Here is a 13,679-nt window from a genome sequence, read left to right as displayed (position 1 = left end):
AGAGAGAGAGAGAGAGAGAGAGAGAGAGAGAGAGAGAGAGAGAGAGAACTTTAGACGAGGTGGGAGAGAAGTTGTGTCTGTGTCTTTCAAGGAGAAAAAGGGCTTCTTTTCTAACTTTCACCGCCTTTCCACACACCCAGTGACTTGTTATTATAATTTTGTTCTCATTTCTTATGCTGATCATCTATCACCCTCTTCCTAAAGGTGGGTAGAAAGTGACTAACATTTTTGTGGGTCAGCATCTGAGGGTCAAATGCTGGCTTAATTTGGGGGTAGATAATTTCTACATTCACGTTGGATACTGACCTAAATCCTCTCCTGATCTAGAGATTTCTTCTCCATCTCCATATGAGTCTAATCCTGCAGTTGGCAGAGGAACAAGTCCAGACCCTACTCTGGGGCTTGTATAAAAAACGCAAAACTGGTCTTGTCCCCAGGAAGCTTTGCTTAAAATAGCTCTGTGGTAAAAGGTACAAGTCTAAACATTTCCATTTAAGGATGAAATCTAGTAAGATCCTTGTCTTGAATCACAGATCCAGCAAGCAGCAGACTGGACACTCTAAAATGCTGCTGAGTCTTCTGACCACTAGCCCCATGTTGGCCCCCCCCCTTCTCTCCTCCCCCTCTCCCCTCTCCCCTTTCCCCTCTTCCCTTTTCCCTTCCCCTTTTCCCCTCAAACTCCACCCTTCCCCGTCCCACCTGTATAAGTCAGTGCATGACTATTTGATGGCCTATAAGATGTCAGGGAAGTTCTGACCCACAGAATTCTCTAAATGTTTCACCCTGATATACCCTGATGGAGGAGATAGATTTCAGAAACCCTGTTACTAACATCAACAGTCCCTTTACTGCTCTTTCCGGTCAGTACCATGAACAGCTCCATAGTCCAGTAAATTGTTTAAATCTCACCCAGGAACTACACAAAGCAACAAGTAGTCTACCCTTAGACTCACAAAGAGGGACACTCAGGGACATTTGCTCCCTGCAGCTCAGTGGTTCCAGTGTACCTAAGCCTCATATGACTCCTGTTCTCTTACCTAAAAAGAACCCCCCACTCCCCCCCTCCTGTGTAGGCCCTATGTGAAGACCCAGTTCCCCAAGACACTCATTGGTAACTTCTGGCAGCCTTAGCGTGGGAAAGGGAAAGCTGTGCTATCCCTTATGGGGGAACTTCACCCAGGAAAAGTTGGATTAATGAAGAAAGATTGTAGCGGGGCCTTGATAGAGGGTTAGGGGCAGGGTTAAGAGAGTGCCAAGGTCAGGGATACAGTTGTAAACAAAAGAACAGAGGCTGGAATGAGCCTGCTCAGCCTCCTAGACTAAGCTTACTAAACCTATAGTCAACTTCTGTCCAAAAATTCAAAATAGCTGCTTATCACAGGATAAGGCCCAAGCTTCTGGATCTGCTCTTGAAAGCAATTACATAAGAAATTACTATTTCTTGAAAGAAAATGAGTGTAATTTTATTACTTTCATTCAGAAACAATGGTGATCATTGTGTTTCCCCTAAATTTGGTTGTCTTTATATACATCATGGTAATTATTGCATATATTTGTCTTTTTGGTCTGCTTTCTTCACTCTTCATCAATTCATACAGCTTTTCTCACAGTTTTTTGAATTTTTCATATTCATTGTTACTTATGCTACGACAATATTTCAATGCATTCATATGCTACCATTTGTTCAGCCATTCCCTATTCAGTAGGCACATACTTTGTCTCCAGCTTTTTAGTACTTCTCAAATAGGGTTTCTATGAATATTTTGGCATGGATGAGACTATTCTATCATGATTTTCTTATAGTAGAGACCCAGCAGTGGATTTGTTAGATGAAAGCAACTTTTCGTGCTTGATTTCCCCAATGGGAATTATTGGATCAATTTACATCTCTATGAGAGTGTATTAGTCTATCTTCTCATAGTACCTCTGACATGGACTATTTCTATCTTTTACTATCTATTTAAAAAAATTGATGTATGTAAAGTCACACTTTAGAGTTGTTTTAATTCGAATTTATTGCATTATTTGGAATATTTTAATATGATTGTTGACTATTAGACATGAATATATATTAATTCTCTTGATTTTGAACATTAGATTTTTATTGAAGAAATTTGATAAAATAGTTTTTCAATCCATACTTTCTTCCCTTTTCCTAGATAAGTTAGTATGATATACACAGACAAATGATATACAAAATAATATACACAGACACTGGAATCAGAGAATAGAAGAAGGATACAAAAATGTGGCATGCTGTTCTCGATTTATGGAGCTAGTTCCAAAGGTTTGATAAGTGATCAAGCTCTCCTGCCCACTCTCCAACATTTATCAGCTAATGCTTTCTGCATGAATAGTTTTATGGTAAGAATTTTTCCTTACCACTAAAGTATGAAAACAAAATCCAATAGTGAGATTTGTTGAAGGATATGAGATTTTTTTTCTACTTTATTTTGCTTGTTGATTTTTTAAAATTTACTTTTAGTTTTCAACATTAATTTCCCAAAGATTTTGAGTTACAGATTTTCTTCCCATCTCTCCCCTACCTTCCACACCAAGATGGCAAGCATATTGAATATCCCTTCTCCCAGTCTCCCCTCTCTTATATTCCCCTTAATCCCCCCTTACTTTCTTGTAAGACCAGATGTATTTCTATACCCCATTGCCTGTATATCTTATTTCCCAGTTGCAAGTAAAATTTATTTTTTAATATTTGTTTTTAAAACTTTGAGTTCCAGACTTTCTCCCTTCTCCCCCCCCCAACCCACCCCCACTGAGAAGACAAGAAATTCAATATAGGTTATACATGTGTAGTAATGCAAAACATTTCCATAGTAGTCATGTTGTGAAAGACTAACTATATTTCCCTCCATCCTATCCCTCTCCCCATTTATTCTATTTTCTCCTTTGACCTTGTCCCTTTTCAAAAGTGTTTGTTTCTAACTGCCCTCTCCCTCAATTTGCCCTCCCTTCTATCATCCCCTCTCTTATCTCCTTTCCCTTCTTTCCTTCAGGGTAAGATACCCAATTGAGTGTGTATGTTATTTCCTCCTTAGGCCAAATCCAATGTAAGGTTGACTCATTCCCTTTCACCTTCCTGCTCTTCCTCTCCATTTTAACAGTGCTCTCTTGCCTCTTTTATAGGAGATAATTTACCCTAATCTATCTCTCCCTTGCTCCTTCTCCCAACAAATCCCTATCTCACCTCTTAATTTTATTTTTTGATAACATCCCTTCATATTCAACTCACCCTGTGCCCTCCATCTATACACACACACACACACACACACACACACACACACACACTCACCTATGTATGTATGCATACATATACAAGAAGGATATGAGTTATTGCAGAGAAGAATTATAGCTGGTTGGATTTCAGGTAGCTAGAGGGTATTAGGAGAGTCAGTGCTTCCCAGAACCACCTGAGGGATTAACAGATGAAAGGATTATTCTTTCAGGCCTATAAAGTTTCTTCTGGTCAAGCACAAGCCTTTTATTTCACTCACAAGTCAACTCATTGTTGAGTCATTCAGTTGTGTCTGACTGACTCTTTGTGACCCCATGGACTTGACCATGGAGTTTTCGTAGCAAAGATACTGGAGTGGCTTGCTATTTCCTTCTTTAGTATGTACCCATTTTACAGATAAAGAATTGAGGCAAATAGGAGTTAAATGATGCATCCAAGGTCACATAGTTAGTAAGTACCTGAGGCAAGATCTGAATTCAGATTTTCCTGACTCCAAACCTAGCACTGTCTAGTTACCCTTTATATTATCGTATTAATTCTTCTTCTGGTTCTGCTCAGTTCAGTCACCATCAGTTTATAAAAATCTTTCCAGGTTTCTCTTAATCTGTCCCTTTAATGATTACTTATGACTGTGCTAGTTTTCTCCACATGAATATAAGCACCCGTCCACATGAGGGGAACAGGTCCGGTCTTAGGCAGTGATATGATTTCAGGTTGAGTTGCTACTGCTTTTATAGAGAAGAAGCTCTGCTTTTGATGTTAGTCCTCATTAGTGAGGCCCTCCTTTTTAAGTGCTCTTGAAGATTTAAGGGCACGAATTGGTCAGGCAGTGCATGACTGTGCAATCTTTTTCTGAGCGGTAATTGACTAGAGAACATGTATCTAAGTTGTGGAGATTTTTTTTCCATGCTAATGATTGGTCACTGTTGCTTTATTGAAGCAACTTGATTTCAGCACACATTCAAGGCTGTCAGAACCACTTGCTATCTGGGGAGAAACTTATGATGGGTAGTCCTCATAATTAATCTAATGATGACATATAATTGGCAACATTCGAGACAGTGTCAAGACTGACAGTTTACTTAGCTTGGATACTAAAAACTATTCTGGGAATCACCTTTACAGAATAAGACAGAATACAGAATAGTTAATACTATCTTAGAAAGGGGAGACAAAACCTCTGGCAAAAAAATAGAAGAAAATAAAAACCTGTTGCACTTCTGACAAGCAAACATAAAAGTCTGGAAGTGAATCTATTTAAAAGAAAGCAATTAAGTCTTAACATTCAAAAGAGAATAATTGTAATAAACCATGCCTCTTATAAAAATTTCTTTTTTCCTAGTAAAGGAGTTTCCTGAGATGAAAGTTGTACTTGCAGCTTCTGTGTACAATAACTAAAAGTAATCATGATAAAAAAATAAAAAATTAATAATGATAACAATAGCAATAATGGCTTTATCTATCACTTAGCTTCATTTATATAGGTAAAATTTCACACATAAGGGGCGGCCAGGTGGATCAGCTAGTAAGAGTACCAGACCCAGTGTCAGGATGACCTAGGGATCAAATCCAGGCTCAGATACTTAGCACCACACCCAGAAATAACTGGCCATGTAACCTTGAGCAAGTTATTTAACCCCAATTGCTTAAAAAAATTTCCCACATAATAACACTACAGAACTTCAGGTTGGTCATGGAAGACAAAAGGAAGCACTAGCTGATGAAAAAGAGGTCACCCAGGGCACATATTTTGCAAGAAAAATGTCAACAGTACTAAATGAACGAGGTGAGGCTGATATGGAAAGCTAAGGATAATCACAAAAAAATTAAGAAGCTATATTGGGGGAAGGATTCTGGGAAGATGGCAGAGTAGGTCAGAAAATTCCAATCTTTACAGATTTTCCCTACAAAAAAGACAAAAAGCACCTCAGGGTGAAAGTAGAACAGTTGAAATAAACAAGAGTTGGGGCAGGATCGTGCTCCTCCTGGGACAACTAGAGAAGATCTAAAGAAAAATCCCAGGATCAAGCTTTGGTCCCTATGAAGTGTAGTTCTGCTGAAGCAGCAAGTGGTGAACCCTGGGGAGGTAGCCTCAGCCCAAGTTGCAGGAATTTTCACCTTCCAGACAGTGTAAAGAGTGGGTGTTTGAGCAGGGAAAGATTGAAGGAAACTTTGCTGATAAGGGATGCAGGCCCAGCAGTGTTACCAAGATATGGCCCTGGATTAGAAGGAACCAGCACATGCCAGGTGAGTGCAGAAGCAGTGGGAGGGGAACACCACTGGCTGTGGTCACTTATAGGAAGGCAGAGTTTTTGTTTTGGTTCCAGGTCAGAGGGAAGAATTTAAGAGGGATCTCTGGATCCAAGGGTACAAACGTTGTTGTTGCTGTTTGGTTGTTCAGTCATGTCTGACTCTCCATGGTCCCCTTTGAGGTTTTCTTGGCCAAGACTGAGTGGTTTGCTCTTTTCATCTTCAGCTAATTTTAATGATGAGGAAACTGAGGCAAACAGCGTTCGAGTCATCTAGCTAATAGGTGTCTGAAGTCAGATTTGAACTTAGGAAGATGAGTGTGACACCAGGCCTGGCATTCTATCCACCACGCTTCTTAGCTGAACTCACCCCCCACCCCAATGAACATTTTAGTCATTAAAAAAAAAAACTCATTATTCCAATGCTTTCCAGAATGGTTGAACCATTTAGTTCACAGCTCCACCAACAGTATCTTGGTATGCCTAACATTTGGAAACCCTTCAATCATTAACTCTTTTTAAGTTTTGTCATCTTTGCTAGTTTTATGAGTGTGAAATGAAAACTCAGAGTTGTTTGATTTTTACTTCTCTGCTAGTGCTTTGAAGCTTTTTTTCATATAGTTGTTATTAGCTTGAAATTCTTTTGGGAATTGTTGCTTCATATACATTAGTCATGGAACCAATAGACATTATTTGCTGGGTCTGTGCATCCTTTGAAAGAACCTAGGCATCTTCAGTTATGGGCTTCTATTTCTACCCAAGGGGGCCTGCTTGTACGTCCTCTTTGGAGTCAGTACATTCTTTGTATGGACCCAAGCATTCTTTGTGGGGATCTAGTATTTATTGTAAGTACACTAGGCATCACTTGGAAAAACAGATACATTTTCTGCAGGGCTTATGCATTCTCTTTAGAGACATGTAAATCCCTTGTAAGAGCTTCTACATTATTTCCATGTCAGTTTATGTTCTGTTTAGCCTGTGCCTCCCCTGTAGGAATGTGCATGTCTTCAGTAACTGCTTCTGCAGACTACAGGTGCCTGTTAAACTTCTAGGAATACTCCCTAAGGGTCTGCCACTTCTGGGGTTTAGGGTGAGCCATTTGTCACTGTGCTGATTTCAGTGGAAGTCACAGTGATGCAACCTTAAAAACATCTGGGGCACAAACTAGCAAGCCTGTTGGAAGGAGTAAGAAGTGTGTGTGTGTGTGTGTGTGTGTGCGCGTGTGTATGTATGAGTTATCTGTATTCATTCTTCCTTGGATCTGAATACTTTCTAACCCTTTGTTCAAGTTCACAAGATTGCTGAGGCTTTCTTGACCTTAGGCTCATCATCTCAAGCCCCAGGGGGTCTGGGCTAGACCAAAGGGGATGATGCTGCAGCCTGAGAGAGGGGGCCTAGAGCAAGTCCTAGGGAGCTTGGGTGGACAATGTCAATCACAGTCCTGGGGAGCTAACTGGGGCATTCTTGACTCTTTCCACTGAAGTGAGCAAATCCTTTTTCAATAAGCCACTACTGGCCTTGATCATCTGAGGGGAGGAAAACTCTTCAGGTTTTTGAAAGGCTGCCAAGTGAAAGCGAAGTTAGACTCTTTCTTGGCTTCAGAGGTTGAATTAAGCACAAGGGGGTAGAAGTTTCAGGGGGGCAGATACTGAAGGGAATAATTTCTGACCAATCTGAGTTAAACAAAAATGTAGTGATCTACCTTGGATGAAAGTGATGGATTCACCATCAGTGACATTTTCAAGTGAAGGCTAGAGGTCTATTTATTCGCATTGTTGTAGATAGGATTCCTATTTAGTCAGACATTGGTCAGTTCTTCCTCTGTACTGTCTCTCCCAGTCAGCTTCTTCCCTTTGTTTTCATTGCCACTACCTGAGTAGCATGGCCACTCATAAATACCCAGGTGAACTCTTTGAATAATCTCTAAAAATAGCTATTCTTGCTCATTTCACCCTTCATTCCACCTCCCCTGTCCAGCTGAATCACCTTGTATATATAAGAAGGCTAATTACCTAATCCTAAACTCACTCTTCTTTTTTAAAAATTTATTTACTTTTAATTTACAACATTCAGTTCTACAATCCCTTGAGTTTCAAATTTTCTCCCCCTTCTTCTCCTCCCTATTCTCTCCCCGCCCCATGGTGGCCATGCAATCAAATATAGGATCTACAAATACCTTCACATTAAATATTAGTCAAGTTATAAACAAGGATTATAACCAATGGAGTGAACAATGAGAAAGAGGAATAAACCCACTCTTCTTTCTGATTTCACAGCTTCTGTCCATAAAACCACCATTCACCCAGAATCCCACATGAAAAGTCTAAAGAGAGATCTTGATCTCTTTGCTCTCCTTCACTCAAATCTGATCAGTTACCAGATCCTGTCATATTCATCTCTGCAAGTCTCTCTTAAGTCTGCCCCCCTTCTTTTTTTTTTTTGCTTTTTTTTTTTGGAGGGGGGGAGAGTAGGCAATTGGGGTTAAGTGACTTGCCCAAGATCACACAGCTAGTTTTTTTGTGTTAAATGTTAAATGAACTCAGGTCCTCCTGACTCCAGGGCCAGTGCTCTATTCACTGCTCCACCTAGCCGCCCCCTGCCCCCTCCCTTCTCTCTATTCCCACTGCCATAATTTTTAGCACAAGCTCCTCATGATTCCCTCTTGGACAATTGCAATAGCCTCTTTTTAAAAATAATTATTTTTAGTTTTTAACATTCAATTCCACAAGATTTTGAGCTTTGAATTTTTTCCCCAACCTCTCCTCCCCCTCCCCTCCCCTTCCCTTTCCCCCCCCCCCTCCCCCCTCCCCCCTCCCCCCTTCCCAAGATGGCATTTTCCTTTCTCATTCCCTCCATCTTTTTGCACTCGCTGAGACCTGGCTCCTTCCTGGTGACATACAGTTCTTGGCACCCCCCCCCTTTTTTTAAGCAATTGGGGTTAAGTAACTTGCTCAAGGTTACACAGCCAGTTATTTCTGGGTGTGGTGCTAAGTATCTGCTCTGGGATTTGATCCCCAGATCATCCCGACACTGGAGCTGGTGCTCTTACTTGCTGAGCCACCTGGCCGCCCCTAAGCAATTGGGGTTAAGTAACTTGCTCAAGGTTACACGGCCAGGTGTTTCTGGGTGGGTGCTAAGTATCTGTGCCTGGATTCGATCCCCAGGTCATCCCAACACTGGAGCAAGTGCTCTTACTCGCTGTGCTACCTGGCCACCCCCGGGCACCCCGCTTTTAATCACCCTTTGCATTTCCACTCATGCCCCTGAATGCTGATTATAACTGTTGTCATTCTGCCTCTCCCTTTGCCTTGTAACTCCAAATCCTATTCTTTACCTTCACCCTCACCTTCAATCCTCCACCCCTCAATTCTTTACCAGGTCATAGCTCCTGAATTGGTGTATCAGCAATGCCATATTCACAATGCCTATGGAGATTACAGATATGCTGATATAATTATCCATCACAAAATATGTCATGCTTGCCATATGGGGAAATAAACTAGAAAATTTATTAAGATACCAAAAGACTGAGTCCCAAAACCAGAAAGTGAAAGCCATCAGAGTAGTTATGATATTGGCACAGGTAGATAAAGTAGAAAGCACCCACATTTTCAAGCCTTTAAAACAGAACAGGCTACCTCAGGCAAAGGTCCTCCTCTCCCCACTCACAGCAACCACCCAGCGTCTGGGAAGCGCGCTCCCAGCAGCTCGGGCCCCTGGCAGTCCTCAGCAGGAGTCCTTAGCAGAAAGGGCTCAAAAAGGGCTTTGCGCTGCCGCTGCCTCTGCTGCTGCTGCCGCTGTCACCACCACCGCCAGCCACCGCAGGAACGCCAGCTTGGCTTCTGCTTCCTCTTGCTCCGCCCCTTCCTGCTACGTCAGCAAGTCCAATGGGGCATGGAAGATCTTTAAATCCCATAACCCTTACAATTGGCTAGACTCTGTTCTTTTCCTCATCTGACAGATTGGTGAAACAATCCAATTCCTCATTATCCTCTTCTCTCAAGTCCTTTGCTCCCTCATCCTACAGAAGATTTTCCTCTGCCAAAATCCCACCTTGTGTTGCTAAAACCATTTCCCACCTTGCCTCCTACCCCTATGCTGCTGAACAAAGCCAAAGAAAATAATGAAATTTCTGACTAGGTCGACTATAAATTTGTGCCACATAATCTTAACTGTATCATCACTCTTCCAAGACAATTCTTTTACTTTTATGTTTTCCTAATCGATTCACTACCCCACTCACCACAGTAGTTTTCCTAAACTTTGCCATCCCTCACTAAATCTCCCGAATAGCTCCTCCTCTACCATCCTCTCAACTGAGAACCTTGCCTCACGTTTCACTAAAAAAAAACCAAAACCAAAAACAAACAAAGCTGTTTGCAGTGAGCTTCCTCTTCTCCTCGCTCTCTTCCTACGTAATCCCTGTCTACTGGCTGCTTTTCTACTACTTGGAAATATACCCATGTTTTTCCCATCTTCAAAGATCTCTCACTTTATCTGTTCATCACTAATAGCTGTTGTCCTACCTCTCTCTTCCCTTTTATGGCTAAATTCCTCAAGAAGACCATTTACACTCAGTGCCTCTTCCTCTCCTTTCACTCTCTTCTTAACTCTATGCAGTCTGGCTTTTAACCTCATCGTTCAACTGAAACTTTTCTTCAAAGTTATCAATGATATCTTAATTTCCAAGTCTAGTGGCTTTTTCTCACTTCTCATCCTTCTTGACCTTTCTGCAGTCTTTAACACTGTTGGTCACTCTTTTCTCTGCAATACTTTCTTTTCTCTAGGTTTTTATGACACTACTCTCTTCTGGTTCTCTTTCCATCTGTCTGACCATTCATCAGTCTCTTTTGTTGTATCTTCATCCAGGTCATGCCTGATGGGTCCCAGGTCTCAATCCTGGACTATCTTTTCTTTTCTCTCTCTTTATATCTATATCCATATCTATAAAGATGTATCTATAGATATATATCTATATCTCTCTCTTTATATATCTAATTTTTTTAAGCATAGTAGATAAAATGTTGAACTTGGACTCAGGAAGACTTTAACTGAAATTCTGCCTCAAACACTTAGTAGCTGTGGGACCCTAAGCAAGTCACTTAACTTCTCTCAGCCTCAATTTCATCATCTGTAAAGTGGGGAGAATGTATTTGTCTATATATTAGTATGATTATAGATATCTAAGTATATGTATGTATCTGTGTGCATATGTGTGTGTATGCTTAATTGTGGCCTTTTGGGGGGGGAGGAAGGAAAATAAAAAGAACAAAGTTAGGAATGCACAGTAGAAAACAAAAGAAAACTTATGAGGAAGCAGAGAAAAGATGGACTGCTTTGAACACAATGAGTAGTATTATATATATATATTACATATATACATATATATAGGCTCTCTTGAAATGGAAATTTATTGCTGCATATTTAGAATCCTCTCATGTTCTGCTGTGCACATGGCAACATTTTTTCTTTTTTCTTTTGTATTTGTTTCAATATTTAAGTTTATAATATATTTCTTTTCCTTTTTTATTGTATATTTAATTTGTAGTATTTGTCTAAAACAAATTTAAAAAACCAAAACAAAAGTGAAATAATATTCAAAAACTTAATATCGAAACTCTCAGGGAATTGACTCAAGTTACATACTAGCCATATTAAATCCCCCCAGCAACTAATGCCCCTGTTAAGGGATGCCTTCTTAACTTCACTATTTTAAAAATATTATTTAGTATTTTATTTTCCCAATTACATGTAAGAATAATTTTAACTTTTTTTTCTTCAGATTTTGAGTTCCAAATTCTCCCCCTCCTTTTCCTTCCCCCACCTTGTTGAGAAAGCAAGCAATTTGATATAGGTTCTATATGTGGTATCATGCCAAACATGTTTCCATGTAAGTCATTCTGTGAAAGAAAACACGCACACACAAAGAAAAATAAAGACAAAGTATGCTTGATCTGCATTCAGGCTCTCCCAGTTCTTTCTCTGTAGGACATTGCCTTTCATTTTAAGTCCTATAGGTCTGTCTTGGATCATTGTATTGTATTGCTGACAATAGCTAAGTTATTTATAGTAGATCATCTTACAATGTTCCTCCTCTCATAGCTCTTGTTTCCATCTCTGCTCTAGGATCTAAAAGGCTTCTGCAGAAGCAATATCACAAGAAATTATGAAGGAAAATGTCCTGAAATTCTAGAGCAAGATTGTAAAGTAAAAATAGAAAAAAAATCTACCATTCACCACCTGAAGGAGATACCGGGAAGAAAACTTACAGGAATGTCAGAGCTAAGTTTCAAAAGTCCCAGGTTAAGAAGAAAGTGTTGCAAGCCATAAGAGAAAAACAATTTAAATACTGCAGAAATACAGTCAGGATTTCATAAGATCTAACAGCTTCTACTCTAAAAGACTGTAGGTCTTGGAACATTATATTTTGAAGAGCAAAAGAGCTGGGGTTGCACCCAACTTAGCCAGCAAAGTTGAGCATAATCCTGAAATGTAGAAAAAAATAGCCATTTGGCAAACTGAAAGACTTTCATATATTTATAACAAGAAGACTAGAATTCAATGGAAAATTAAATATAAAAGATCCAGAAGAAATATAAGAAAGACATTAATGATTACTTTTAAGGCACTCATTAAAGTAAAACTATTATACACACATACATACATACATATATATATGTATGAATGAAAATGTTATCAGTATCCTTGAAATTGTCATCATTACTAAGGTACATTGAAAGAAAGGTTAGGGCTATAGTGTTAATTATGGGGTGACTCTACAAAACAAAATTGGATTAAAAAAGGTAAAAGGGAGCAATTATATTGTAAAAATGGGGCATGAAAAGATGAACTAATACAGAGGAAGTTGGTAGGAATAGAGGGATGGTAATGTTGGAACCTCATTCTCATCTGGATTGAAGAGGAAACAACATGTACATCTGGAAGCATAGAAGTCTTCTGAACATGAAGAGAGGTGAGAAAACTGGGAGATGGGCTGGGGGACAGACTTTTAGTTGGGTGTGTGGATTGGTATTTGGGAGTGTGGTGGAGAAGATGGGGGACTTTTGGAGGGGTTCATGGATTGAGATGGTGGTAGGGAAGGGGATGGGAGACTCTTGGAGGTGTGAGTGAAGTGGGAGTGGGGGCAGAAGATAAATTAACAGGGATAAGATAAAAAGAGAGGTTGAGAAATAAAATAGTAAAAATAAGATGGAGGGAAATTCACAAATAGTAATTATAACTTTGAATCTGGATGGGATATTTATAGCAGCTCTCTTTGTGGTTGCAGAGAACTGGAAATTGCAGAGATTCCCATCAATTGGGGAATGGCTGAGCAAGTTGTGGTACATGGTTGTGATAGTGCATCCCTTGGGAAGGAATAACTTCACCAACTCTCCCTCCATCAACTCCAGCTCCTATGATTCTAGGTCCCATGCAATCACACTTCCACCTTTCCATATCTGTTGTGTCTCAAGTGGAGTTCTCTGTTTAGGAGCACTGGGTCACCACTGCCAGCAGTTTCTAGGCTGACTCATAGCTCCCCAGGAAAAGGTGTCTGTGTGTGTGTATGTGCATGTGTATTGGGGAGATGGGGAAAAGAGAGAAAGCAGAGGAGGGAGAGAAGAGAGGGAGATAGGAGGCAGAGTGAGTGAAAGAGAGAAGAGAGAGTAAAGAAGAATGAAAAGAAAGAGAAAGGAGAGGAAAGAGAGGGAGGGAAGGTGGGGGTGGGGTATTAGAGTCATCTCATCCTGACTCCCAAGATCTGATTGTTAAATTTTCACTGTCAGTATTTATACCTCAGAAATCTGGAAACACAACAAATTAAAACTTGATTTATTGTCTATTGTTGATTTTTAGACTCAAGAAATGGTAGATAAAATGTTAATATTGTAGATTAAACTTGAAGTGTATCTTACATACTTGGAGAACCAGTAGTTAAACATTTACTAGCACATTTTTGGAGAGAGGAGATAGACACACAGAGAGAAACAGAAGAGAGAGGGAGAGAGTGAGAGATGAAGGGAAAGAGAGAAAAGAGAGAGAGTGGGGAGGAGGAGAGGGAGGGAGAGACAGAGAGGACAGTGACATTGATAGCTAGAGACAAAATCAGAGAGAGAATGAGACAGAGAAAGAGGGAGATGTGTGTGTGTGTGTGTGTGTGTGTGTGTGAGAGAGAG

At 40.1% G+C, this 13,679-nt stretch overlaps 1 protein-coding gene across 1 annotated transcript in view; it reads left to right on the top strand.

The window, feature by feature from the left end:
- Nucleotides 1–13,679, top strand: part of LOC138167887 (uncharacterized) — a 39,151-nt gene that overhangs the window by 920 nt on the left and 24,552 nt on the right. Inside the window, exon 3 of the mRNA XM_069096860.1 lies at nucleotides 8,762–8,787. Coding sequence (XP_068952961.1) covers nucleotides 8,762–8,787 — 26 coding nt within the window. The remainder of the gene's footprint in view (nucleotides 1–8,761; nucleotides 8,788–13,679) is intronic.

Source organism: Petaurus breviceps, unplaced genomic scaffold (assembly GCF_028583685.1).
Source record: "Petaurus breviceps papuanus isolate PSGF00001 unplaced genomic scaffold, PetGlider_PUasm1.0 318, whole genome shotgun sequence".
Taxonomy (NCBI): domain Eukaryota; kingdom Metazoa; phylum Chordata; class Mammalia; order Diprotodontia; family Petauridae; genus Petaurus; species Petaurus breviceps.
Note: the sequence above shows the minus strand (reverse complement) of the source record. Positions and strands in the feature narration are given on the sequence as shown.